This window comes from Hippocampus bargibanti, linkage group LG05, assembly GCF_051943395.1.
Source record: "Hippocampus bargibanti isolate YZ-2025 linkage group LG05, ASM5194339v1, whole genome shotgun sequence".
Taxonomy (NCBI): Eukaryota; Metazoa; Chordata; class Actinopteri; order Syngnathiformes; family Syngnathidae; genus Hippocampus; species Hippocampus bargibanti.
In genome coordinates, this window is record NC_142738.1 from 3775097 (window position 1) to 3800675 (window position 25579).

Consider the following 25579-nt stretch of genomic DNA (forward strand, 5'->3'; position numbering starts at 1 on the left):
CATTCATTTGGTCACACGAATTCCCGGGGGCGAGGAACTTGCTCTCTCGGGAGCGCGCTGCTGGTGTCCGGACGCTTAAAAAATATAACAATAAATACGTTTATAATAATAACATTAATAATAATACTTTTTATTTCTAATCGGCTTTCAAAACTATCAACGACACTTTACAGTCACGGGATACGATTATTTTTATTCTGCGGGTGAGCAGCTGCAGCCATTGTGCCGGCTTTCACTCAACGCGGAAGTAACACGGAAGTAACAGTAACGCAAAATGTTGTCAATGTATGTATTTATTTATTTATTTATTTATTGTTTAAAAGTAGCACAGATAGACAACAATTGGGCTAATTTGGCGATTGAAAAGAAAAAAATATGTTTTAATTATTTTAAAAAGCCAAACGTATTTTAAATGTGGGCTAATGGTTATCGCTAGCAGTTAATGGCAAAGGCAACAACAAACAAAAAACGTTTTGTCAATTGAATGACTTATTTGTCGAAATAAAAAAAAAGATAAAATCAGAAAACCATCCACTTCTGCAAAAAAATGTGAGAAATAATTTGCATTTTGACTCGATATTTTTTTTTCTCAGTCTGAGACAAGACTGTGACACAATAATTTAAGCAACAACAAAATGAGGAGCCATTTGGGAGCCAAAAGAGCCGGATATTTTTCGTGAGCTGAGCCAAAAGAACTGACTCTCTAAAAAGAGCTGGAATTCCCATTACAACAACAAGTGTGAGTTGACAGATCTATGAAACATAAAGTGACATCATGTAATAAAAAACAACAAATCGCGGTCATTTGAGGACACTGCCTGATGAATTGCGTCACACCCATTTGGAAATGAAACTCATGTCATATCTTCCTTTGGTATCAATTGCGGGTTGCAAAACTTAATTAGGCGCTGATGAGCCGACTTTATTTGCTGCAGCTTGAGGTGTAATTGAGAAGCAGTCGTCTCCGTTGGTTAAGATAACAACCAAATGAGGCGGCACAATTGTGGCCGATGTACTCTGATGGGATGTCTGCGCCCAAGGTGCAAATGAAAAATCAAATTAGTGATGTGATTCCAGCCGATGGCAAAGAAGCAGGTTCGTGTTTACATCCCGAGTGGATGCATTTGCTCTTTCAGGCTGCTGTGTAATTACATTCGGATGTTTTGGGTAGTTTTTTTTTTCGATTGAGGGGGAGAAGTCGTTATTGGTTGGTAACTGTGAACACGGATATGGGGGGAACGCGCACAACAGATACACTTTACTCACCAAATACAGAAGCACCACAAATGGAAATGGAGCATCCACATTTGACTGTGGGGGACACATCGAAACGAAATGTGTTGCAAATAGATATGATCGTGATCATAAAATTTTATTAAAATAAGAAATGCCAAAAATATATTCAGTTGTTTTTTTGCTTTCATTGTTTATTAAAAAAAGATACATTTATTATCTGAATGTACATTTTAGCTCAGATTTGGGTTCTCTTCTCCTGCAATTGCATTTGAAATTCAAATATATCCCTGTTCTCATTATATGTTTATATATGAAATTGTGTGTGAAAGAATAGATAGATAGATAGAGAAATATATATATAATTACAGTGAGACCTCAACTTACAAACACCTTATCTTACAAACTTTTCATCTTACAAACGTCAAATTTATGAAAATTAAACCTTATAATAAGCACTATTTTCATGATACACACCCACCACGGCTGGCGGAGTGATCTTCGGCGGAAGCACACGACCGAACAGCACCAGAGGTTAAGTTACCAACAGTCCTTATGGAAGGTGACTCTCCTTCCATAAGCCATCAACGACCATCAAAAAGGTAAATAAAACTTTATTTTACAGCACAGTTTATTTCTTTAGTTACAGTCCTCATGTAATGTGCCTCTCTTTCCAAACAGCAATTCCCTTTGACCTTCGACCTCCATTCCATCAAGCCATCAATGACCATCACAAATGTAAATAAAGTGACTTTATGATACAATGCAGTGTATTTCTTTCAGGACAATACAATAGCACATTTATTATACATAGAATAAGGTATGTTGTGTGTAGTTTTAAGGCTTATTTAGTTGAAAAGTATATTTTATGGAAACCCGGGAACGGATTATTCCCATTTCAATGATTTCCTATGGGAATTATTTTTTGAGATACACACTTTTCGCCAAGAACCAATTAAGTTCGGAAGTTGAGGTCTCACTGTATATATATATATATATATATATATATATATATATATATATATATATATATATATATATATATATATATATATATATTTTTTTTTTTTGATCAATGCTTTTAATGAGGCTAACGAGTGCTGAAAACAATGCTGGTTGAAGTGAAAACACTCTAGAAAGCTGTGGAGAAAAAAAAAAACTAAAACAAAAAAGGTAAATTCCCATTTGTTTGGTTTGGTGCTATTCGGGTTAGAAGCACCAAGTAGAACACACCAAAATTCAAGACAAGTATACGTGATACTAATGCAAAGATCCTAATGATGAGATGTGGTGCGCGCTTAGGGTGACGTCATGAACAAAACTTGACTTCAGTTCCAAGCGCCATCGAAGGAAAGGAAGTGTCCATAAATGAGGTCAAATGTGTTTTAATGATATTGTTGCTAAAAGCGAATGGAATTCAAGGAAATCAAGTTATACATGTCCGTCCTGGTCTTGACCCATTCTGCCAACCTCCTGACGGAGCCCTTTTCTTTTGTGAGGATGCGAGCCACTTTCCTCAGCTTCTCCTCATTGCGTTCGAGGTAGCGGAATCCCTCGGCCTGCAGCAGGGCCATCTTCTCTTGCCGGTTGTCGTCAATGGCGATGTCCTCGCTCACGTAAGGGTTGAATCGGAAATACGTGCCGGCGGGTAGGAAGCTGTCCAGCATGGCGTGGACTTCTGGAGAGCCCAAAATACAATAAAAGCAATAACAATAACAATAAAATTCTTCGTCATAGTATTAGTATTAGTATTAGTATTTGTAATTGTAATTGTAATAGTAATAGTAACACTAATAGTATTACCATTGTTTTTCTACTTTCATTCCTTTCATCACTTTGCTGCTGTGAAATGTAAATTTCTCCACTGTGAGACTAATAAAGGCAAATCCAATCCAATTCAATCAGCAATAGCAATATCAATAGCAATAGCAAAAGTAATAATAATAATAATAATAATAATAATAATAATAATACGTTTTATTTATATTTATTCAAAACTCTCAAGGTCACTTTAGTAATAACAACAATAATAACAATAATAATAAAAATAATAAAAATAACAAAAACAATAGCAACAATAAAAAGTAATAAAAATAATACTAATAAAAATATTTAAAAAAAAATGCATTATTATTATTATTAGTAGTAGTAGTAGTATATATTTATTATATTTATTATATAATTATATAATTAGTAATACATTATATAATAATAACAATAACAATAATAACAATAATAATAATAATAATTATTATTATTATTATATAATATATTAATAATTATATAATTAGAATAATTAAATTAATAATAATTATATAATAATAATAATAATAGTGAATATTATTATATAATTATTATTATATTATTATATAATTAACAATAATAATAATAATAATAATAATAATAATAATAATAATAATAATAATAATAATAATAATCACAATTATAATCTCTAATTATTATAGGAGCAGCTGTAAACCACAGCTCACACTCACACCCCCATCGATGCAATGCATGTAGTAACCTCTCAACAATTTTAAGTTCGATTTTTGTTTTTGTGTCTTCAAACTAATTTCAGACTGAAAATTGATTTTAACTCATTCACTGCCAAATATGCGTCCACTCCAGTGTCAGGGTTTTTGTCATTTTCACTCAAATTCCAGGACTCACAGAATATTGAATTTCAGGACCACATCAACATTCAATGCAGCATAAAAAACCTTAAACTCTCGTTTTTCATCAAAAAAAAGGTTAATTCCTAAATTATGTGGGTCTGGAGTTATCTGAGATTGAAATGAGGGTGGCTGTACAAAATACAATACAATTGATTTCTAAAGCGCTTTAACAACAGCTGAAGTTGTAACAAAGCGCTAACATGGACAAAACGCAAATGCTGCCATGTCTTTGGAGGAGGTCTGACCAGCGCTTAATTGCAAGAAAGACCAAAACCCGAACAAATTCGGGAACGGCGCTCCACATCATGCTTTTCATTTCCAGAATAAATGTGAATAAATTCGAAATTCGCGAGCAAAAATTCACAGATCGTTACTCACCCTCGGTGTCTGTAGCGCTGCTGATGACGTTGTTGATTTTGGTTTTGAGGCTTGTGTATGTGCCGCTGTTGCTCTTGCCCGCCGTTTCTAAGCGACCCGTGCCCACCGAAACTACACACTCCAAGGGCGTGTTGGGCCACAGACATTTGGATTCGTGGATGGCCAGCGCGGTGGGGTTGTTGATGAGCAAACCTCCATCCTGTGGACACATGTGAAAAAAAAATAGAAATACAGTAAAGTCTCGTTATATCGATATTCAAGGGAGTCCGAAAAAATATCGATATAACCGGGACTATCGATATATCCGACCCTGTTTGCATGTAATTTTCTCCGTGCGTGCATAGAAATAGTATCGATATAACCGGGACTATCGATATATCCGATATCGATATAACGAGACTTTACTGTACAGTCAAACATGGGTTCTTACGGTAATCAATGTCTGCTTTTTTTTATTGTGATTAAACAATAACAACACGCCTGCTCAAAATGGAACGTTACGCGAGGATAATTCGTCGATCATTAAAACGATTTGGTTGAAAACCGAAACACAATTTCCCATTTTAATCAATGTAAAAATTGTTAATCCGTTCTTTCGGCTTTTATGTTTAAATTGTGATTAAACAATGCAAACATGTCGACTCACAATGGAACACAACATAAGGAAGTGATGTATAAGGAAGTGGAGGGGAGTTAAGTGGTGCATTCAAGTGCACTCAGTTCGGGCGAGAACCGATTTTCGGTTGTAAAACGAGGCATAAAAAAACCCTGAAATTTTTGGTTGAAAACCAAATTGGTCGAGAACCAAGACGTTCGAAAACCCAGGTTTGACTTTATACATAAATAAGAATTATACGAAAAAAACAGATGCACTGTGATTTCTTAGATTTTATGTATTTGGGTATTTGTGCATTTGTGTATTTAAGTATGTATGTATGTATGTATGTATGTATGTATGTATGTATGTATGTATGTATGTATGTATGTATGTATGTATGTATGTATTTATTTATTTTTTATTTATTTATTTATTTGTGTATTTATTTGTGTATGTATGCATTTATGTATTGTGTATTCATGCATTTATGTATTGTGTATTCATGTAAATAAGAATTCTACGAAAAAAACAGATGCACTGTGATTTCTTGGATTTTATGTATTTGTATATTTGTACATTTGTGTATTTAAGTATTTGTGTATTCGGTTTGTATTTATTTATTTATTTATTTATTTGTGTATTTATTTATGTATGTGTTTATGTGTATTCATGTATTTATGTATTGTGTATTGTGTATTCATGTATTTATGTATTTATTTATGTATGCATTTATGTATTGTGTATTCATGCATTTATGTATTGTGTATTCATGTAAATAAGAATTATACGAAAAAAACAGATGCACTGTGATTTCTTGGATTTTATGTATTTGTACATTTGTGTATTTAAGTATTTGTGTATTCGGTTTGCATTTATTTATTTGTGTATTTATTTATTTATTTATTTATTTATTTATTTATTTATTTGTGTATTTATTTATGTATGTGTTTATGTGTATTCATGTATTTATGTATTGTGTATTCATGTATTTATGTATTTATTTATGTATGCATTTATGTATTGTGTATTCATGTAAATAAGAATTATACGAAAAAAACAGATGCACTGTGATTTCTTGGATTTTATGTATTTGTGTATTTGTACATTTGTGTTGTTAAGTATTTGTGTATTCGGTTTGTATTTATTTATTTATTTATATATTTATTTATTTGTGTATTTATTTATGTATGTGTTTATGTGTATTCATGTATTTATGTATTGTGTATTCATGTATTTATGTATTTATTCATGTATTTCTTTTTGTATTTATTTATTTATTCGTTTGTGTATTTATGTATTTATTTATTTATTTATTTATTTATTTATAGTAGTATTTTTTTATTTTTTTATTTTTTATCTGAGGAAGCGAAAAAAAAATCAATGCGTCTCCGGAGTTGTTTGCAAGATGATGGAGCACACACTGCAATTATCGTTCGGCCCACCCCCCTTTTTTTTCCTTTTCTCCTCTGTGCTCACACTTCCCATCAGCTCTATTTTGAAATCGAACAAGCGCCCAGGAGTGCTTGTGCTTTGAATCGACGGTCTACCTAAGGCTATAAAAGAGGCTGGAGGGGTCTGGAGGGGCGGCAGAACTGGAGACACGACAGGGATTGATGAATAGGCATGAGGCCGCCGGGCTGCTGGGTTGGCAGCGCGATCAAACACGCAAGGGCCAGTCCTCATTAAAGAGGCAGGGATGGGAGGTGGGAGCCATAGGGACCCCTCCGAGTGTCTTAGGAGGGATGTCGGAAGGCGGTGTGGGGGGGGGGGGGGGATGAGAGCTGTGGTGTTTAATTGCAAATTCATGCTCGTGTTATTGTCGTGCAAAGAAGAGTAATGTGAGTAGTTTTTTGTATCTCACATGGATTCACATTACGAGTGGAAGTGGGGATGTAGTCAGACCAAAGTGGCATTTTGGATGCTGGTACACCAAGACCCGAATCCCAAACAAGGGAAGAAATGAATTGGACTTAATCCAACGGAAGACTCAGACGCGGTAAGAATACAGCAAGAGACAACAACTCGTGTCAATGTTGTGAACGCAGCGATTTTAACCGTGACATTTCGTGCCGGTGGCTCGGTTTCACCCATACGTTAGCCAAGGATAATGAGCTCATGAGAGGGAGATTGAAAATGGAATGCTGCTCAGTTTCAGGGTATCTGTGAGTCAAGGGCCTTTCATTCAGAAAGTTTTGAAAAGATACATGTGTATCTGTGATCGCTCTCTATGCTGATATTTGCCTCGGATATTTTCAAAGATGACAGAAGCAAACGTCCTTGGATCAGTTCTTTACAAAATGCCATCTTAAAACATGTTTCTGAGAGAGAATAAAGAGGGCAAAAAGCAATGAGGGCGTAGTTAAGTTATATGATCATCATTTTTATTCATTATATTTTATTTCAGTAAGCATAATTCCCATTTATTGTGCAATAATCTAATTGTAAATTGTCTTTGTGACATATGCTGGTGCATTTTTATGCTTTAAAAATATTAATGTTGGAATTTTGAGGGAGTCTTGGAACAGATGAGGGTATTTTCATGCAAAACGCGTCTCGGTTTACAAATTGTTTGAAGTAAGACAATTCTTACATAACCCGTTTTTTTCTACATACAGTAAAGTCTCGTTATATCGATATCGATTATATCGATAGTACTGCTTATTACGATACTATTTCTATGAACGCAAGGAGAAAATTTACATGCCGCAGGATCGGATATATCGATAGTCCGGTTATATCGATATTTTTTCCAACTCCCGAGAATATCGATATAACGAGACTTTACTGTATTTTGATGCATTTTTATGCTAAAAACATTTAAGTATGTATTTTGATGGGTCTTGGAACAGATTAGGACATTTACATAGAAAATATGTCTTGCTTACAAATTGTTGTAAAAAATGTATTCTCAAACCTATTAATTGTTGACATATTTTGATGCAATTTTATGTTTTAACAAAAATGTAGGCTTTAAAGAACATTGACTGTTTGTCTGAATTTTGAGGGGCTTGGAATGGATTAGGCCATTTACATAGAAAACGCGTCTTGTCCTACAAATTGCTGTAGTCCTTTAAAGGACAACCGGCGTCTCCAGACAAGTTGTGTCCATAATTTGTAAAATGGCTTCAAATGACTTCTACTGAACGTATTTTACAAAGATTCCACCGCATATAGCTACATTTTAAGTTTTAAGACTCACGCTGAAGTCTCGTTTTTGAGTTGGTGACGAGTCCGTACGTTACGTCACTGAAGGAACGCCCCTCACCGAAAAAAGGACACATTGAAGTAGTCCTTCCATCACGTCAATGCATTTGGCTGGACTTGGCTGGTCTTAAAACTTCGTGTAGCATCAAAAAAGAGGCAGAAGAGGGTGACAAAGCTCCATGTAAGGAATTAATCAGCCTGTGGAAACGGGCTGATTAATTCCTTACAGGAGCTTTGTCGCTATTTTCTGCCTCTTTTTGTGCTACATTTCCCGCCAACAGATACCTCAAAATGGCATGGAATAAATTATTTAATCGATTGCAAACATGTATGCTTTCCTCTTCAGAACTATTTGAATTATATTCATAACTGGATGTGTAACAAGAAAGCATATTTTTCGAATCTGAAGCCATTGTTTTGATTCTCGAGCAAGGCAAGACGTCTTGGGGTGACATCACGAACAAGGGGGCGGGACCTTCTGAAACTGGCCACTTCCGGGGTCCTTTTTTTTGCAGATTTTGGACACTTTAAGTCATTTTTATTGGTGTTTTGCATTTGACTAAACATATCATACTGCGTGTTTTGGGTATTTTAGATGCTATGAAACGTTTTTCTGATGTCAGTTACGAAACAAAAAAGTGACGTCGGTTGTCCTTTAATAATAATACATTTAATTTATAAGCGCCTTTCAAAACTCAAATTTAGGCTTTAAAAACATTTCTCTGAATTTCAAGGGGGTTTGGAATGGATTAGGGCATTTATATAGAAAACTTGAGAGTTTTGAAAGGCGCTTATAAATTAATGTATTATTATTATTATTACAAAACGCATCTTGAGTTACTAAATGTCGTTCAAAAATTTCTATCAGAACGTATTACTTTTTGGTTTTTTTGGGGGTATTGGTAACCACTGTCAATCATGTCAATCATGTCAATCATGTCAATCGGCTTGTGTCACCAAATGGATGGTTTTGGGGAGTTAGCACCAGTCAGCGACAGACCTTAAAAAAGCAAACAGCAAAATAAATAGCAAACAGTCAAATGATTTTCTGCCAATGTCGGTCGGCCATGTATTCTCCAAAGGATTAGCACGCCGCCACGCTCGCCGTCACCCTCCGGGGGCCGATTGCTGGCACATAAACCAGATCATCATGAAGCAAATTTTAAACTAATTAGGCCTTCATCACCTTCAGGGGGAAATGTGGTTCACTTTGACTCATTGACAATTAAAGTCCTCCAAGTAATTGTTCCATCACGAAATACAGTAAAGTCTCGTGATATCGATATTCAAGGGAGTCCGAAAAAATATCGATATAACCGGGACTATCGATATATCCGACCCTGTTTGCATGTAATTTTCTCTGTGCGTGCATAGAAATAGTATCGATATAACCGGGACTATCGATATATCCGATATCGATATAACGAGACTTTACTGTAGCTACTTTGCCGGAGAACGTCGACTGGCGTGAAATAAACAAAAGACAGATTGGCACTAGTGTTCTAAATGACTCATCTTCTATTAGCCTTTTTCCAGCGTTATCTCCCCATGTGCCACTTGAATTGAAGTTTCCCTGCAGGGGTCGGGGGGGGGTTGCCGATATCAACGGAAAAGAGGTTTTATATCGCCCGGATCAGTAAAAGTCATTTCACGGATGAATGTACGTCAGACGCCATTAGCCATAAGAGAATAGTTGATTGTCTTCCGTATGGCTTTGCACTCTGGTGTCTCCTCTGCTTTATGTACTGACCCCCGCGGGCATCAACAACTGGTCAGAGACTCAAGGGGAAAGAAAATATGAGCTCCTGCTTCAATCTAAATCAGCACCCCTCTCCAAAAAAAAAAATAGACGACAAACGAGCGAAGCCTTTTGACATACATCTGGTGTGTTATTCAAATCACAGCTGCAGTCATTACAAATTGCCCTTGGGCGTGTTGTCAAGGCCAAAACCGGGGCAGTGATTTAAAGGCAAGCCAACTCCGCTACACATGCCAATGACGCGTTGACAAATCCTGAATAAGCGATTCAGTTCATCCAAGATGGTCGTTCAATTCATCAAAGAAGGAAATACATTGAAGCAGATGACCACTTTCATATAATATACAGTAAAGTCTCGTTATATCGATATTCAAGGGAGTCCGAAAAAATATCGATATAACCGGGACTATCGATATATCCGAACCTGTTTGCATGTAATTTTCTCCGTGCGTGCATAGAAATAGTATCGATATAACCGGGACTATCGATATATACGATATCGATATAACGAGACTTTACTGTATATTGATTTATAAAGCGCTTAAATTCGTGAATGGCAGTGAATGAGAGTAAATGGGAAAAAAAAATCATCATGTTGGTGACATAAGCTGCCGAGACACTATCCAAGACCCCGGCCCCCCACGCGGGAAGGATGAGCATGACAATGCTGTCAGTGTTGGAAGTGCCACGACAGTCCAGGTCAAAGGGTCGTCATGGGAAATTATACAATTACGCCGAACAGTTCTCTTCCTTCCCTTTTGGATTTCGTGGGGGGGTTTGAAAGGTCAGAGTGAGGTTCAGTCCTACACCCCTCCCCTATACTGGCTGACAAAAGAAGTGGGACTCATCTTTATTGAGGGGAAGGGATGCCTCAAGCTAGGAAAGCATTTGAGATTTACTGTCTGCCAATGTCTTCGCACATATACAAAAACACGACCACACACATGCAAACAGTATTGTCGCAATCAATCACGAAATTGAACCGCGACATACTACAAGTGCAAACAGCCCGCGGGGATGAGATATGCTCAAACTCGATTCCCTTGAGGTGTTACGTACACCCGTCTCTCACTCCTCACACCACCGCTATCCAAGTTCATAGTCTTGTCAGCTCCCGGATTGACTATTGCAATTCACTTCCCTTTGGTGTCCCTCAGAAACTTCTCCACAAACTTCAACTCGGCCAGAATTCTTCAGCCCGGATCATCCCCAGAACCTCATCCTTTCACCACATCACCCTCGTCCTCCAAGAGGTCCACTGGCTCGCGGTCAAATATAGAATCAACTTTAAAATTCTTCTTTATACATTTAAAGCTATCCATAACTTTGACCCACCATACCTATCTGACCTTCTTCAAAGTTCTATTCCCTCTCGTTCCCTCAGATCCTCTTCCTCCCTCCACCTCTGTGTCTTCAGCTACTCTGCCCTCAAACTCTGGAACTCACTTCCTCCCAACATTCGTAACATCGATTCTCTTCCCACCTCCAAATCCCATCTCAAATCCCACCTACTTTAAAATTGCATTTTCTGTGTAGCTCTCTCTCTCTTGTTTCTATTTATAATTGCAAGTGATGAAGAATTAATGACTCTCTGTGTCTTTGTGTTGTCACATTATTTGTGGTTTAGTTTTTTTTTGTTCTTTTGAATTCAAGATGGCGCCGAGAGAGTGGCTGCCTTTCCAGCAGCTCATGTATTTTGTTTTTCTATTTCTTTCTTTCCTTTCCTCTTCCTTTCAGAACTATGCTGCTGTGAAATGTAAATTTCTCCACTGTGAGACGAATAAAGGTACATCCGATCCAAACCAATAATTACAATACAATGGCACATTTATTATACATAAAATAAGGTATATTTTGTGTAGTTTTAAGGCTTATTTCGTCGAAAATTATGTTTTATGGGGACCTGGGAACGGATTATTCTCATTTTAATGGTTTGTTATGGGAAATAAATGTTTGGAAGATGAACTTTTCGCCTTACACACTTTCTGGGAACCAATTAAATTCATAAGCTGAGGCATCACTGTATATGTATTGCATTTTATACAGCCGCCCCAATTTCAAGCTCAGATAACTCCAGACCCATATAACTTAGTAATTAACTCTTTTTTTCCTGATGAAAGAAGAGAGTCTAAGGTTTCTTACGCTGAATTAAATGTTTATGTAGTCTTAAAACTTAATATAATGTGGGTGCTGCAATTCAAGTGACAATGACAAAAACCCTGGCACTGGAGTGGACACATTTTTTGCACATTGCCTGTCAGTGAATGAGGAATTCCAAATATGACCTGCAGATCACATCAGCAAATTCTCGAGGAAACGCTTCGAATATTACCAGCAGCCTTTCAGCATATGGTGCGGCAAACCCTTTGGACTCAAACAACAGGGGGAATTGTTTTGGGTCCTGAATTCAGTGGACAGATCTTTGGGCGTGGATGGAAAACAGTGACATGACTTTGTTGCCAGTCGGGTATTGTGACATCATAGAGATGGCATGCCGTGCTCACATTTCAGTAGCGCAAGTTGCGTTTGTGATTGCCGGTGTGACTCAGATGGGAGGAAAAATGTCACTTTGTGCCGTCCGGTGGGGTGGGGTGGTTGCCAGATCAATTAGATGACTAATAGGATTGGAAGAATCTGAAACTTACAGATCATCGACCCTGAATTGAGGTCAATTGAGATCCGGAAACTATTAGCTAAGTAGTTGTCTAGTCATCTAGTTAGCTATTTGGCTGACTATTTGCTGAATAGCTATATATCTCTGTAGCTAGCCATCTATTAGCGATATAGCTAGCTACCTAGCTGGCTGGGTAGCTGTCTAGCTGGATAAATGTTGGCTATCTATTAGCTAGCTAGCTAGCTCGCTGTCCATCTATGTGAGTTACTTCCGGGTTGAGCGAACGCTGGCGCGTATGGCTGCCGCTGCTCACCCAAAGAAAAACTAATCCTGTGACTGTAAAGTGACCTTGAGAGCTTTGAAAGGCGCTTAGAAGTGAAATGTAGTATTATTATTATTGAAGGTGAGGTTTTCCCAATGAACAGAGGGTCACTACATATATTTAACGTTATCATATTTAAAAGTTTTCTACTGTTATATGCTTAGTTGGTTAAACATGTGTGACTACAATACACAATGGAAGCACAGAAAATCCGGGGTGAATCTGAGGTGAACAGACACAGCCTGTTAAACTGTCATCTTCATGTAGGAGATCTGGCCTTGGATGTAATTTAGGACTTGGGAAACTCCTTCACAGGAAGAGCTCATTAGCCAGGTTACAAATCTATCGTTCATGGAAAGCACACCCATTAAAATGTATAAATTCTGTTGGTTTATGGATGTTGATGCTTGGGACGTCCTGAGGTGTGGTATTCAAATCAAAAGACTATGTTTTACTAATGTATCACTTAAATTTGCATATATTCTCAATAAATAGCTTGGCTATTTGGATGTTATTTGGATGGCTATTTTGGATGAGATGTTACCTGTAGTTGAATGGTTCTCATTACATCATGTGTATGCTAGCTTTCTAGCTGGCTACCTAGGTGGCTACATAGATATTTGATATATATTAGATAGAAATTTTCTGTTTATTAGCTATCTATCGAGCTGGCTATGTGGCTGTCTACCTATTCGCTAGCTGGCTAGCTTTCTATCTATTTGACCTTGAGAGGTTTGAAAGGTGCTTATAGAGCAAATGTATTATTATTATTATTATTATTATTATTATTATTATTATTATTATTATTATTATTATTATTATTATTATTATTATTAAAGAGACAGGCAGACAACAGAGTTATAAAATGGATAGAAAACTGTTACCTGTAGTTGAATGGTTCTCATTACATCATGTGTATGCTAGCTTTCTAGCTGGCTACCTAGGTGGCTACATAGATATTTGATATATATTAGATAGAAATTTTCTGTTTATTAGCTATCTATCGAGCTGGCTATGTGGCTGTCTACCTATTCGCTAGCTGGCTAGCTTTCTATCTATTTGACCTTGAGAGGTTTGAAAGGTGCTTATAGATCAAATGTATTATTATTATTATTATTATTATTATTAGCAGACAACAGAGTTATAAAATGGATAGAAAACAGTGAAATTTGGACTTGTTTCAACATTGATAGTTCAAAGGCAGAGTGTAGACTGCAAGGTTAAAATATCCCATCAATCAGGTTCCACAAATCACCTGCACAAGCCATCTGTACACTTGATGCAAAAAGCTATCAACCCAGCTAAACAGAACACAATTGATGAGGAACTAGGTAAGATTATCGCAGAGAAAGCACCGACAAGGGATCATTCCTCAAGATGGTGAAAGAAGGCTACGTTGCTCATCAAGTGTTTAAAGCTGATGAAACCGGCCACTCCATTCCATCAAGCCATCAACGACCATCAAAAAGGTAAATAAAACGGCTTTATTATACAGTACAGTTTATTTCTTTAATTATAATACCATAGCACCTTTATTATACATAAAATAAGGTAGATTTTGTGTAGTTTTAAGGCTTACAAAAGTAGAAAAATATGTTTTATGGGGATCTGGGAACGCATTATTCTCATTTTAATGGTTTCCTATGGGAGATTAATTTTTGGGGTCGATACTTTTCATCTTACACACATTGTCTGGGAACTAATTAAGTTTGTAAGCCAAGGTATCAGTGTTTGTCATGATTGTCCCCACGAGGCAGGTAAACCAGTCAAACGGCCGTGTGTGTGTGATGCGGAAAACTAATTTATACAACGGGCGACGTGGCAAAGTCTGGTGGGAGATGCGGGGGGGGGGGGGGGGGGGGGGTCATACGTAGGTGTGTTGTCATCAACCAGTCTCTTTCATTCTCTTTCCCTGCATGCATCACCATAACCCACACGGCTTTCCAATTAAAAGCGAAGCCAGCCAGGGTGCCGCCACTGGGATATTGCCTTTGATTCACTCACAGATGTCATTTGTGTGCACAGAACAGAACATCTGTGAGGTCAAAGTCAACCCGAGGGGGATGTTGACATGTGTGATGAACCCCCCCACTCCCAAAAAATATATACAGTGAGACCTCAACTTACGAACTTAATTGGTTCCCAGACAGAGTGTGTAAGGTGAAAAGTGTGTATCTAAAAAAAAATTCCCATAGGAAACCATTAAAATGGGAATAATCCGTTCCCGGGTTTCCATAAAATATACTTTTCAACAAAATAAGCCTTAAAACTACACACAACATACCTTATTCTATGTATAATAAATGTGCTATTGTATTGTAATGAAAGAAATACACTGCATTGTATCATAAAGTCACTTTATTTACATTTTTGATAGTCATTGATGGCTTGATGGAATGTCGTTGGAGGTCGAAGGTCAAAGGTAATTGCTGTTTGTAAAGAGCGTCGCATTACATGAGGACTGTAATTAAAGAAATAAACTGTGCTGTAAAATAAAGTTTTATTTACCTTTTTGATGGTCGTTGATGGCTTATGGAAGGAGAGTCACCTTCCATAAGGACTGTTGGTAACTTAACCTCTGGTGCTGTTCGGTCGTGTGCTTCCGCCGAAGATCACTCCGCCAGCCGTGGTGGGTGTGTATCATGAAAATAGTGCTTATTATAAGGTTTAATTTTCATAAATTTGACGTTTTTAAGACGAAACGTTTGTAAGATAAGGTGTTTGTAAGTTGAGGTCTCACTGTATATTATTAGCATGATTGCATTTTACTAACGCATCTTACTCAAGCAGCTTAAACTTTTCTGACTCAGCGCTTAATCAGCGGGTAAAAGGCGGAGAGTGGCGTTGGGTATTGATCAGTCAAATGGTCGCGTTTATGTTATGGCTAATGCATAGCTGTTTGTGGGGGGAGGGGGTGGATTTAAGTGCATCAATATGTCACCCCCACTAAGGGAAAAGGAAAAACAAACAATGAAAGGGAGGGAAACAAAAGTACTGTATTTCAAATGTATACATTTTCCCCGTATTTTATATACAGTAAAGTCTCGTTATATCGATATCGGATATATCGATAGTCCCGGTTAATATCGATACTATTTCTATGCACGCACTGAGAAAATTACATGCGCGCAGGGTCGGATATATCGATAGTCCCGGTTATATCGATATTTTTTCGGACTCCCTTGAATATCGATATAACGAGACTTTACTGTATTTTTTTATAAATTGAAATAATGTACGACGTAATACAACTTTTATATGGGGTGAAAAAATTGAACCAATCTTACAAAGGCCATTTTGGCTCAAATTCCATTTGTTTGAACTGCTGGTAGCCAACGAAAACATAGCCGCCGATCGCTACTATTGTCACGGCAAACCAGCAAAAGTAATCATCAATCGTATTAATTAAATAATATTTATTTTTTTATCGCTGCGTACAGTCGGATTGATAAAAGCATAAGGTGCGCATGCACAGTAAGCTGTCTGCATTTCCGCTTGTGTTAGCGTTTTTTTCCTCATTTCAAATAATGTACGGCGTACTACAACTGCTATACAGGAATTGTAATCGTTTATAAGGGCAGCTATTAGCCAAGGTTGACAGGTATGGTATTTTCCGGTGTATAAGGTGTACCTAAAAACCTTCATTTACTTCAAAAGATAACGCTGCGCCTTATACACAGATGCGCCCTATATGTGAAGTCATATTGAGCCGCAACAGGTCTCACAACTGCTGTCAGAAGCCAACGACTTAATTTCTTCCTGTAGAAGAATTCGTGTGTAACCCTATCCTCTACTGTAGCACCTTATAATATGATGTGTCTTATGTTTGGAAAACATATATATATAAATGGTATTTTTATATATTTAGATTTTTTTTCATTCATTGAAGGTGCGCCTTATATTCGGGTACGCCTTATATATGGAAACTGGATACAGTGATACCTCAGTTTACGAACCCCTTGGCTTCCGAACTTTTCGGTTTCCGAATGTTAAATTTAAGAACATTTTACCATACATAGTTCAAAGGCAGAGTGTAGACTGCAAGGTTAAAACTCCCATCAGTCAGCCTCCACAAATAACCCGCACAAGCCATCTGTACACTTGATGCAAAAAGCTATTAACCCAGCTAAACAGAACACAATTGATGAGGAACAAGATAAAATTATTGCAGAGAAAGCACCTACAAGGAATTATTCTTCAAGATGGTGAAAGAAGAAGGTTACTTTCCTCATCAAATGTTTAATGCGGATAAAACCGGCCATTCCATTCCATCAAGCAATCAACGACCGTCACAAAGGTAAATAAAATGACTTTATTATACACTAGTTTATTTCTTTAATTATAATACCATAGCACATTTATTATACATAAAATAAGGTATATTTTGTGTAGTTTTAAGGCTTAGAAAATTAGAAAGTAGAAAATTATGTTTTATGAGGACCTGGGGAACAGATTATTCTCATTTTAATGGTTTCCTATAGGAAATTAATTTTGGGATACACACTTTTCGCCTTACACACTCTGTCTGGGAAGCAATTAAGTTCGTAAGCCAAGGTATCACTTATTGTATTTATATATATTTGGATGTTTTTTTTTTTTCATTAATTGAAGGTGCACCTTATTGTCCGGTGCGTCTTATATATGGAAAATGTTTAAAAATACACCATTCACATTATACTCCGACGCCTTATACACTATAAAATACTCCAATTCCCTCTTACATGTGTGGCAAAGAGGTTTGCATCTAACCTGGTGGAGATCACTCCCTAACGGGAACTCCTGGAAATATCCGGGGGCCGCCGATGTGGCTCGGATGGCCTGCCAGAGTTGGTGTTGACAACCCCCCATGTAGTGGGAGCGAACGCCCGGCAGCAGGTTGTAATTCCGGAATACGTAGGCCTTGAGAGGGGTGCCTCGGTTCACTAAGGCACTCACCGCTGCCACCTATTGGGGGAAGGGGGTGTGAATATAATGATATGAGTTGATATTTTCGAGGTTGGTTTTTACACAGCATTGTACAAGTGGTACAATTGGACTTTTTTCGTCAAACGTTTTGCAGTTATGTCTGATAATTGGATCAGGGCATTCAATCGGAATTGCGCACTTTCACCTGCAGTGTAAATCCAGCCTAAGGCATCGTGAGGCCTCATTTCCAGATGAGACTAATTTAAGGTGACCTGGACTTTGCATTGGTGCAACGGCAACGTGAATTGAAATGCAAAGGGTATGCATGCTAATTACAAAAGACAACCAACTCACTTTGGGACATTCAGGGTTTCTCGAAGTTTCCACCAGCAGGTGTGAGCCCATTTTTTCCCTGCCAGAAGGGAAAGAGGAGTTAATTGTAATATAATTTTGGATTAGAAATTGACATTTTGCCGACTATTACATAAACACAGGAACTTCCAAGCTCCGCTCGACTCAAGATGCAAATTGCTTAAAGGAAATTACCATATTTTCCGGTGTAGAAGGCGCACCCAGTGTGCAGCGAAAAAAAAAATGTACATAACGTCACAAAGTACGTAGAAAGCAGGTACAAAAATATCCAATGTACACTCTAGATATAAGAATATATGCAACCGTGTTTTTTGTACAAAAGGAACGAGCATTTGAAAGGAGACGCAGTACCGCTTTTGGCCGCCAGGGGCGCCCTCCTCCATTCGTTGCAACGCGCAGGCCATTCTCCCATTCATTTGTAAGGCGCAGCACCGACTTTGGGCGCCAGGGGCGCTATCCCCCATTCATTTCAAAGGCGAGGCCACTTTCCCATTCATTCCTATATAGGCGTAGTACCGCCTTTGGCCGCCATGAGCGCTCTCCCCCATTCGTTTCAATGTCCAGGCCACTTGCCCATTCATTTCTATGGAGGCGCTACCAGGGACTCCAGTACCGCATTTGACCGCCAGGGGCGCTCTATCCGATTAATTTCAATGGCGAATAATAATAAATTTCATTTTTAAGCGCAGTCACAGGATAAGTTTTTCTTTGGGTGAGCAGCGGCAGACACACGCGCCAGTGCCGTTGGGTGTACACCTTATACTCCGGTGCGCGGAATACACCGAAAAATACGGTATGTGTTCCAGCGTTCAACGGTTGAGATAAAAGTCAAGCAAACTTAGTTCCACTGTCTCATCAAAATGGCGACCTTCCGCCATCCACACATTCACAACCGCACTAACTTGAGCATGCTCTCCCAGACTTCGCTGTCATAGAATGCGTGACTCCAGCCCATCTTCACTGTGCCGACAATCACGTTCTGCTTGAAAACATCCGATCCCAACTTGCGGTAGAGGTCATCGCACTCGCTTGGCGGAAGCTGGAAAATACCCAGCATGAACCCCAGGATTGCACCTACCGTGAGAAAAGGGGTCAGAATAATTATTTTTGCCTGTGATGATGCGTGGATGCGTAACAGTGGCACAAGCGGAGAACGGTGGAGGTGATTAAAAATTGTGTTTGATCAAAAAAGAGAGCAGCTGTGGGCCAGATGGATACTCTGAGTTTATGCATGCTTGTGCTGGTGCTGAAAGGCCAATCTGGACAATAAATGGGGTGCTTCAAGATGCTGCCAAATAACAGAAAGCCTGAGGATGAAGTAGTCCACAGCACCACCAAGTGGGTATTTTCATATGCGCATGTTATATCAGTGACGAATAAAACTCAAAAGGTCTACATTGGGCTAGCCAAGTATGTCACGGCTTGGAATTGAAGCGGATTTACATGGGACAGGAGATGTGAGACAATCTATTTTCGTCATCGGACGCTACAACTTTGTGTTTGCTTTCAACATTATAGCTTTTAGCAGACGTGCACATTTCACCATGATGTCTCTGATCCACTGGTGAAAAGGATACTTTGATCCTCTTTTCTTTCATCTAGAACTGCTTCATACAGCAAGTAGGGGGCAGAAAGTGCTTAAAATTGAATGACTGTGTCTTTTGTGGTGTCACATTGTTATTTTGTTTTGTTTGTTTTTTGCCGCGAGAGTGGCTGCCTTTACAGCAGCTCTGTATTTTGTTTTTCTACTTCTTCCTTTCCTTTCATCACTTTGCTGCTGGAAAATACAGTGATACCTTGGCTTACAAACTTAATTGGTTTCCAGAAAGAGTGTGTAAGGCGAAAAGTGTGTATCACAAAAATTAATTTGCCATAGGAAAGCATTAAAATGAGAATAATCCGTTCCCAGGTCCCCATAAAACATCATTTTCTACTTTCTAATTTTCTAAGCCTTAAAACTACACAAAATATACCTTATTTTATGTATAATAAATGTGATATGGTATTACAATTAAAGAAAAAAAAATGTATGTATCATAAATTCATTTTATTTACCTTTGTGATGGTCGTTGATGGCTTGATGGAATGGAGTGGCCGGTTTCATCAGTATTAAATTATTATTGATGAGGAACGTAACCTTCTTCTTTCACCATCTTGAGGAATGATCCCTTTTGCGTGCTTTCTCTGTGATAATTTTATCTAGTTCCTCATCAATTGTGTTCTGTTTAGCTGGGTTCATAGCTTTTTGCATGTTTGTAGAGCCTGATTGATGGGATATTTTAACCTTGCAGTCTACACTCTGCCTTTAAACTATCAAAATTGAAACTCTTTCAGTCGTCTACCTCTCTTTAAACCACCCCCCCCCCTCACGGCTGCATTCTTGACCAATCATGTGGCTTTAACTAAAGACTGGAGGCAGGGAATACAGGACAAAAACAGTCATCTGCCATTTTGTTGTTAGCAGAACAGGCTCGTTCGCGAACGACACATCACTCATTGAGGCAGCTGCGTGTATGAAAAAAATCGTAAGTCAAGGTAAAGTTTGTATGCCAAGGTAAAATTTTCATAAATTTAACATTCGTAAACCGAAAAGTTCATAAACCAAGGGGTTCATAGACCGAGGTATCACTGTATCAATTTCTCCACTGCAAGACTACTAAATGCTAATCCAATCCAATCCAAATCATCGTAAATACAGTAAAGTCTCGTTATATCGATATTCAAGGGAGTCTGAAAAAATATCGATATAACCGGGACTATCGATATATCCGACCCTGTTTGCATGTAATTTTCTCCGTGCGTGCATAGAAATAGTATCGATATAACCGGGACTATCGATATATCCGATATCCATATAACGAGACTTTACTGTAATCAGTGCTACAATTAGTACATATTCCAAATCTCACCTGTGCTGACGCCACAAATATAATCAAAGAGTTTGTAAATAGGTTTGCCGGTCAAAGCTTCCAACTTGTGCAAAGTCTGAAGGGCAAGAAGTCCCCTGAAAAGAAAAGAAAAAAAACGAAAAAGAAATCGTTTTTATTCTATATAATTTTTTGTAGCATTACTGTTAAACACAATGTCAAACTTCCCAATCACAGCAAAAACTAGTGGTAAAGACTACAAAAACCCATACCTTAACCCTCCCCCATCTATGGACAGTATACGTATGCCGCGTCCTTTGACGGGTTGATGGTAGCCCACCAGAGCAAGAGCTTCTCTGACCGCTTCCCTCAATCCAGGATCACTGGCCTGTTGCAGACGCAGCAGGCAGGGGATTACCTTTTCCTGACAAACAAACAGTCAAGCATTCAATGCGCTGACTCATTTCAGTCAGGAAACATAAAGTACCACTGGAACTTAGATTGACATTTTGTCGGACTCAAAATATCAGAATTAAAACTACAGACACTCCCCGACTAATGAACATTCGAGTTATGAACAACAGTACATACGAACACGTTTGTAGTAACATACAGTGTTACCTTGGCTTATGAACTTAATTGGTTCCCAGACAGAGTGTGTCAGGTGAAAAGTGTGTATCCCAAAAAATAATTTCCCATAGGGAACCATTAAAATGAGAATAATTCGTTCCCAGGTCCCCATAAAACATAATTTTCTATTTTTTTTCTTTAGATTGACACTCTTCTGACTACAAATAAACTGTGTATGTGTACATCAATATTATGACTCCAAAAAGAGAATCCCACTAACCTTAACGGCAACTCCGCATGTTTCGGGAAACTCCAGTAGGTGGTAGCTAAGGTCCTCCACCCTGCTGATGTACACCCTTACGTCAGTGGCCCTGTGAAGTGCCTGGACCAGTGCTCGGGTTCGATTGTCTACGCTCACTCTGGCGATGATCTGGAAAAAGAGAAATGACAAAAAAAGGGATAAAAATAAATAAATGAATGCTTAAATAAATAAAATAAGTGAGGATATATGAAGATAAATACAATGGTATAAAATAAATACATAGCTTAAGATAAAAGAAAATAAATAAAATTGAATAAAATAAATACAATGGAATTAAAGTAATACACGCATAAATGAATAAATAGGTTAAGATAAAAGACAAAAATACAATTGACTATAATAAATAAAAAAATGGAATTAATTAAATAAATGCATATCTATTGTATTGTATGAATAAATACATAAATAGGCTAAAAGAAAATAAAAAAATAAATAAAATAGGATAAAATACATAAATAAAATAAGTGAGGATAAAATAAAATAAATAAATACAATGGCATAAAATAAATGTTAAGATAAAAGAAAATAAATAAAATTGAATAAAATAAATACAATATATATTAAACTAATACATGCATAAATAAATAAATAGGTTAAGATAAAAGAACAAATACAATTGAATAAAATAAATGAAATGGAAATAAATAAATAAATGCATATGTATTGTATGAATAAATAAATAAATAAATAGGCAAAAAGAAAATAAATATAAACAAATAAATAAGTAAAATGGGAGAAAATACATCAAGAAATGCATAAATAAATAAATAGGTTAAGATAAAAGAATATGAATAAATAAAATGGGGTAAAATAATTAAACACATCAATAAAATATGTTATGATAAAAGAAAATAAATAACATTGAATAATTAAAATGGAACAAAATTGAATTAATCAAGCACATAAATAACTAACTAAATAAATAAATGAATTAAATAAATAAATGAATGTGTACGTATTGTATTGTATTGTATTGTATGAATAAATAAATAAATAGGCACAAAGAAAATAAACATAAATAAATAAAATGGGAGAAAATACATCAAGAAATGCATAAATAGATAAATAAATAAATAAATAAATAAATAAATAGGTTAAGATAAAAGAATATGAATAAATAAAATGGGGTAAAATAATTAAACACATCAGTAAACTATGTTATGATAAAAGAAAATAAATAACATTGAATAAATAATTGAAATTGACCAAAATTTAATTAATTAATCAAGCACGCACATAAATAAATAAATAAATAAATAAATAAATAAATAAATAGTACCCTGGTTTCACGTGCCACTGTAATTCACTGTAACAAACCTTTTCCCTTTGGACCAAAAGTTTCTTGGCCTTTTCCTCTGCCACTTTATGCTCCGTACTGACAGCTTTCTCCGCCTGTTTCACCGGCACATCCTCCAGCTTCTTGACTTCATCCGTGGCACTTTTGTCCTCCCCAGTCCTGAACTTTGGAACCAAAGGTGCGATGTAGCTTCCCACAAAAGCTTGCACGGTGGGAGCTGAATAGGACAGGTAGTGGCTGAAACCTTTCTTGGAGGATGTGGGTGCAGGAGGAGGAATATGATCTGGTTTATTGCACACGGGCACACTTGTTTTTTGAACCTGAGAGGGAGGATTAGTGGTTGCATCGGCATGGTTGTCCATTTCTTTTTTCGGCGTAACGCTGCCAAAGTAGGAATTGACATGATGGGCGAGGTAGTTGTAAGTTTCATCCAAGTTTACTGGAAATGTGCTAGGGTGAAAAAGCGTAGCGGGTGACTTAGAAGACAGAATCTCACTCTCAGTAGATGACTGATGAGGCTCCTCTGTCTTGACATTAGCTGCGACATGCTGAATTTTTTTCTCCTTTACTTCCCGTGCGGCTGCAATGGAAGTAGTGGCGCTCGCTTTCAAGGTGCTACGAGGCTTAGAAGTTGAGGGAGCCGGCGTACCTCCATCCAGATTAATTACAGATGTCTGACTGTGACTGCTTGGGAGACTCACTTGATTCTCAGAAGTAGCTGGAGAAATCGGAGTAATTTCCACAATTTTTGAATCAGTAGTCGGGGCAACATTTTTGCCACCTTTGCTTGTTTTTAGCCGGGCAATCTTGGAGAGGAGGTTGGTTTGGGTCACAGCTTTGGAAACTGTGTCCAATGTGATCTTTACCCGGGACATGTGCTGGATTAACCCCGTGGACCAACGTGATGCTGAAGTGTTCAAACGTAGTCCGCCTGTGTGGAGCTTCTGTCTCACAACTTGGTTAGCCCTGCAAAGGCGTTCCTTATGAGCCCGAAGCCGTGAGTGAAGAACGTGCTTCTGGCTAAAGGGGATTAACTTCCTGCAAGGAGGATGCTGGACATGGAGGGAACAGTGCAAGGTACCTGAGAAGGGAAATTGTGAAGATGCTGATTTGCAAGGGCTCCATGAGTAAAACGTTCTGTTTAATTTAAGACATGCACTGAGACACCATGTATGACTCATCCTTTTATAAGCCAAGAGTTCTGTTCATCCAAAGGAATTTTAACGCTACACTCCTTTCCATGAACCTGTTGATGATGAACACAAAAATGGGAGGAAATTAAAAAAAAAACATGACAATGGGAACGAAACACTCACAGTGCTTAAATAGTAATACGTCCTTATTATAAACACACACAAATTGTGACAACCGAATGAAATAACTCAAAACAAACGCACGGTGAGGACATGAATGGTGGCCTATGGTGATAATGGCATCGCCGCTAGCTAACAGGCTAGCGAACACATAAACTAAACGAAATACAGAGGCGCAAAAACAGACCACAGCTTTTATAACGTCGTTTCAAGGTGAGCGCTAACCTTTAAAATCATCTTCTTCAGCCGCCAGCCATTTACAACCGAAGAAATGACGACATGCGGGCAATGTTTTCCCGAGCTGACGCCAGATTTCCACATTTACGTGACGTCACCAGAAAAGAAAAACAACAACCACGTGAGAAGTGAAAGGCGTACCATTGGTTGGTTGGCGTTTGACCCACAAAAATTCCAAACGTTGATTGGATGGTTTTCTCCGACCCGGAAAACAAGTGTACTTACAATAATGTCTTACAGTTTAAGCACAATTAGCATATGTTCAAAACAGGTGGCCAAATTATTTTTGGTTACTGGAGCCAACACTCCGATTTCCTCCCACATTCCAAAACACGAACTATAAATTGTCCCGCGTTGTCACTGTGGGTGTAAATGGTTGTTCGCCAAATTGTGCGAGGCTTAGCCGGGAACCAATTCATAGTTTCCCCCGCCGATAGCCCGAAGACAACTGGTATTAGCTCCAGCACGCCCGCGACCTGCGTCAAGAAAGTTTTTTTTAGCGCGAATGATGGAAATTTGGTTAATATTGCATGACTGTCCATGTTTTCTGCTTTGCGTTGTGTTTATTGTTTTACTTTGTTTACTGTAAAGAAGGCTTTGTTAAGCTTCGGCTATTGTGAAAGCGCTGTATAAATCAGAGTGCATTGTATTGTATTGTATTGTATTGTATTGTATTGTATTGTATTGTATTGTATTGTATTGTATTGTATTGTGTTATACAGTACATGTATTGGCTCAACGACCTTGCACTAAATACCAGAGACAAGTGGCGGTATTGAGGACTAATCGCCTAATCAGTCGTTTTTAAATTAAATGTAAACTACATACACGACGGCCTAAAATAAAGAAATCTGACAAATGCGAATACGACGCGCCCTAAAATTTAAAAAAATCTGATAAATACGAACAAAAC

The 25579-nt window shown here is 37.6% G+C and overlaps 1 protein-coding gene across 2 annotated transcripts; it reads right to left on the reverse strand.

Annotated features, from left to right (window-relative positions):
- Positions 1-2302: 2302 nt before the first annotated feature.
- LOC148897539 (calcium-independent phospholipase A2-gamma-like) lies at positions 2303-24772 on the reverse strand. Of its 2 annotated transcripts, none has more exons than XM_088997086.1 (10): positions 24655-24772; positions 23137-24362; positions 21778-21927; positions 21200-21315; positions 20970-21064; positions 18963-19134; positions 18043-18100; positions 17533-17727; positions 4287-4485; positions 2303-2911 (listed from the first exon to the last, which is right to left on the reverse strand). In XM_088997086.1, the coding sequence occupies exons 2-10, from the start codon at positions 24295-24297 to the stop codon at positions 2634-2636; spliced, it is 2424 nt and encodes an 807-aa protein (XP_088853212.1). In that variant the 5' UTR covers positions 24298-24362; positions 24655-24772; the 3' UTR covers positions 2303-2633. The 2 variants fall into 2 exon arrangements, with proteins under 2 accessions (XP_088853212.1, XP_088853211.1); XM_088997085.1 differs by having other exon boundaries at positions 21200-21351.
- Between the last annotated feature and the right edge of the window lie 807 nt (positions 24773-25579).

Bases quoted from the DNA above. Each gene is read 5' to 3' on its own strand.
- LOC148897539 (XM_088997085.1), bottom strand. From the start codon at position 24,297: ATGAGTCATACATGGTGTCTCAGTGCATGTCTTAAATTAAACAGAACG. The intron at 21,928-23,136 runs GTTTGTTACAGT...CTCTTTTTCCAG, and splicing joins TTTTGGTCCAAAGGGAAAAG to ATCATCGCCAGAGTGAGCGT. The intron at 17,728-18,042 runs GTGAGTTGGTTG...TTCCCCCAATAG, and splicing joins GAAACCCTGAATGTCCCAAA to GTGGCAGCGGTGAGTGCCTT.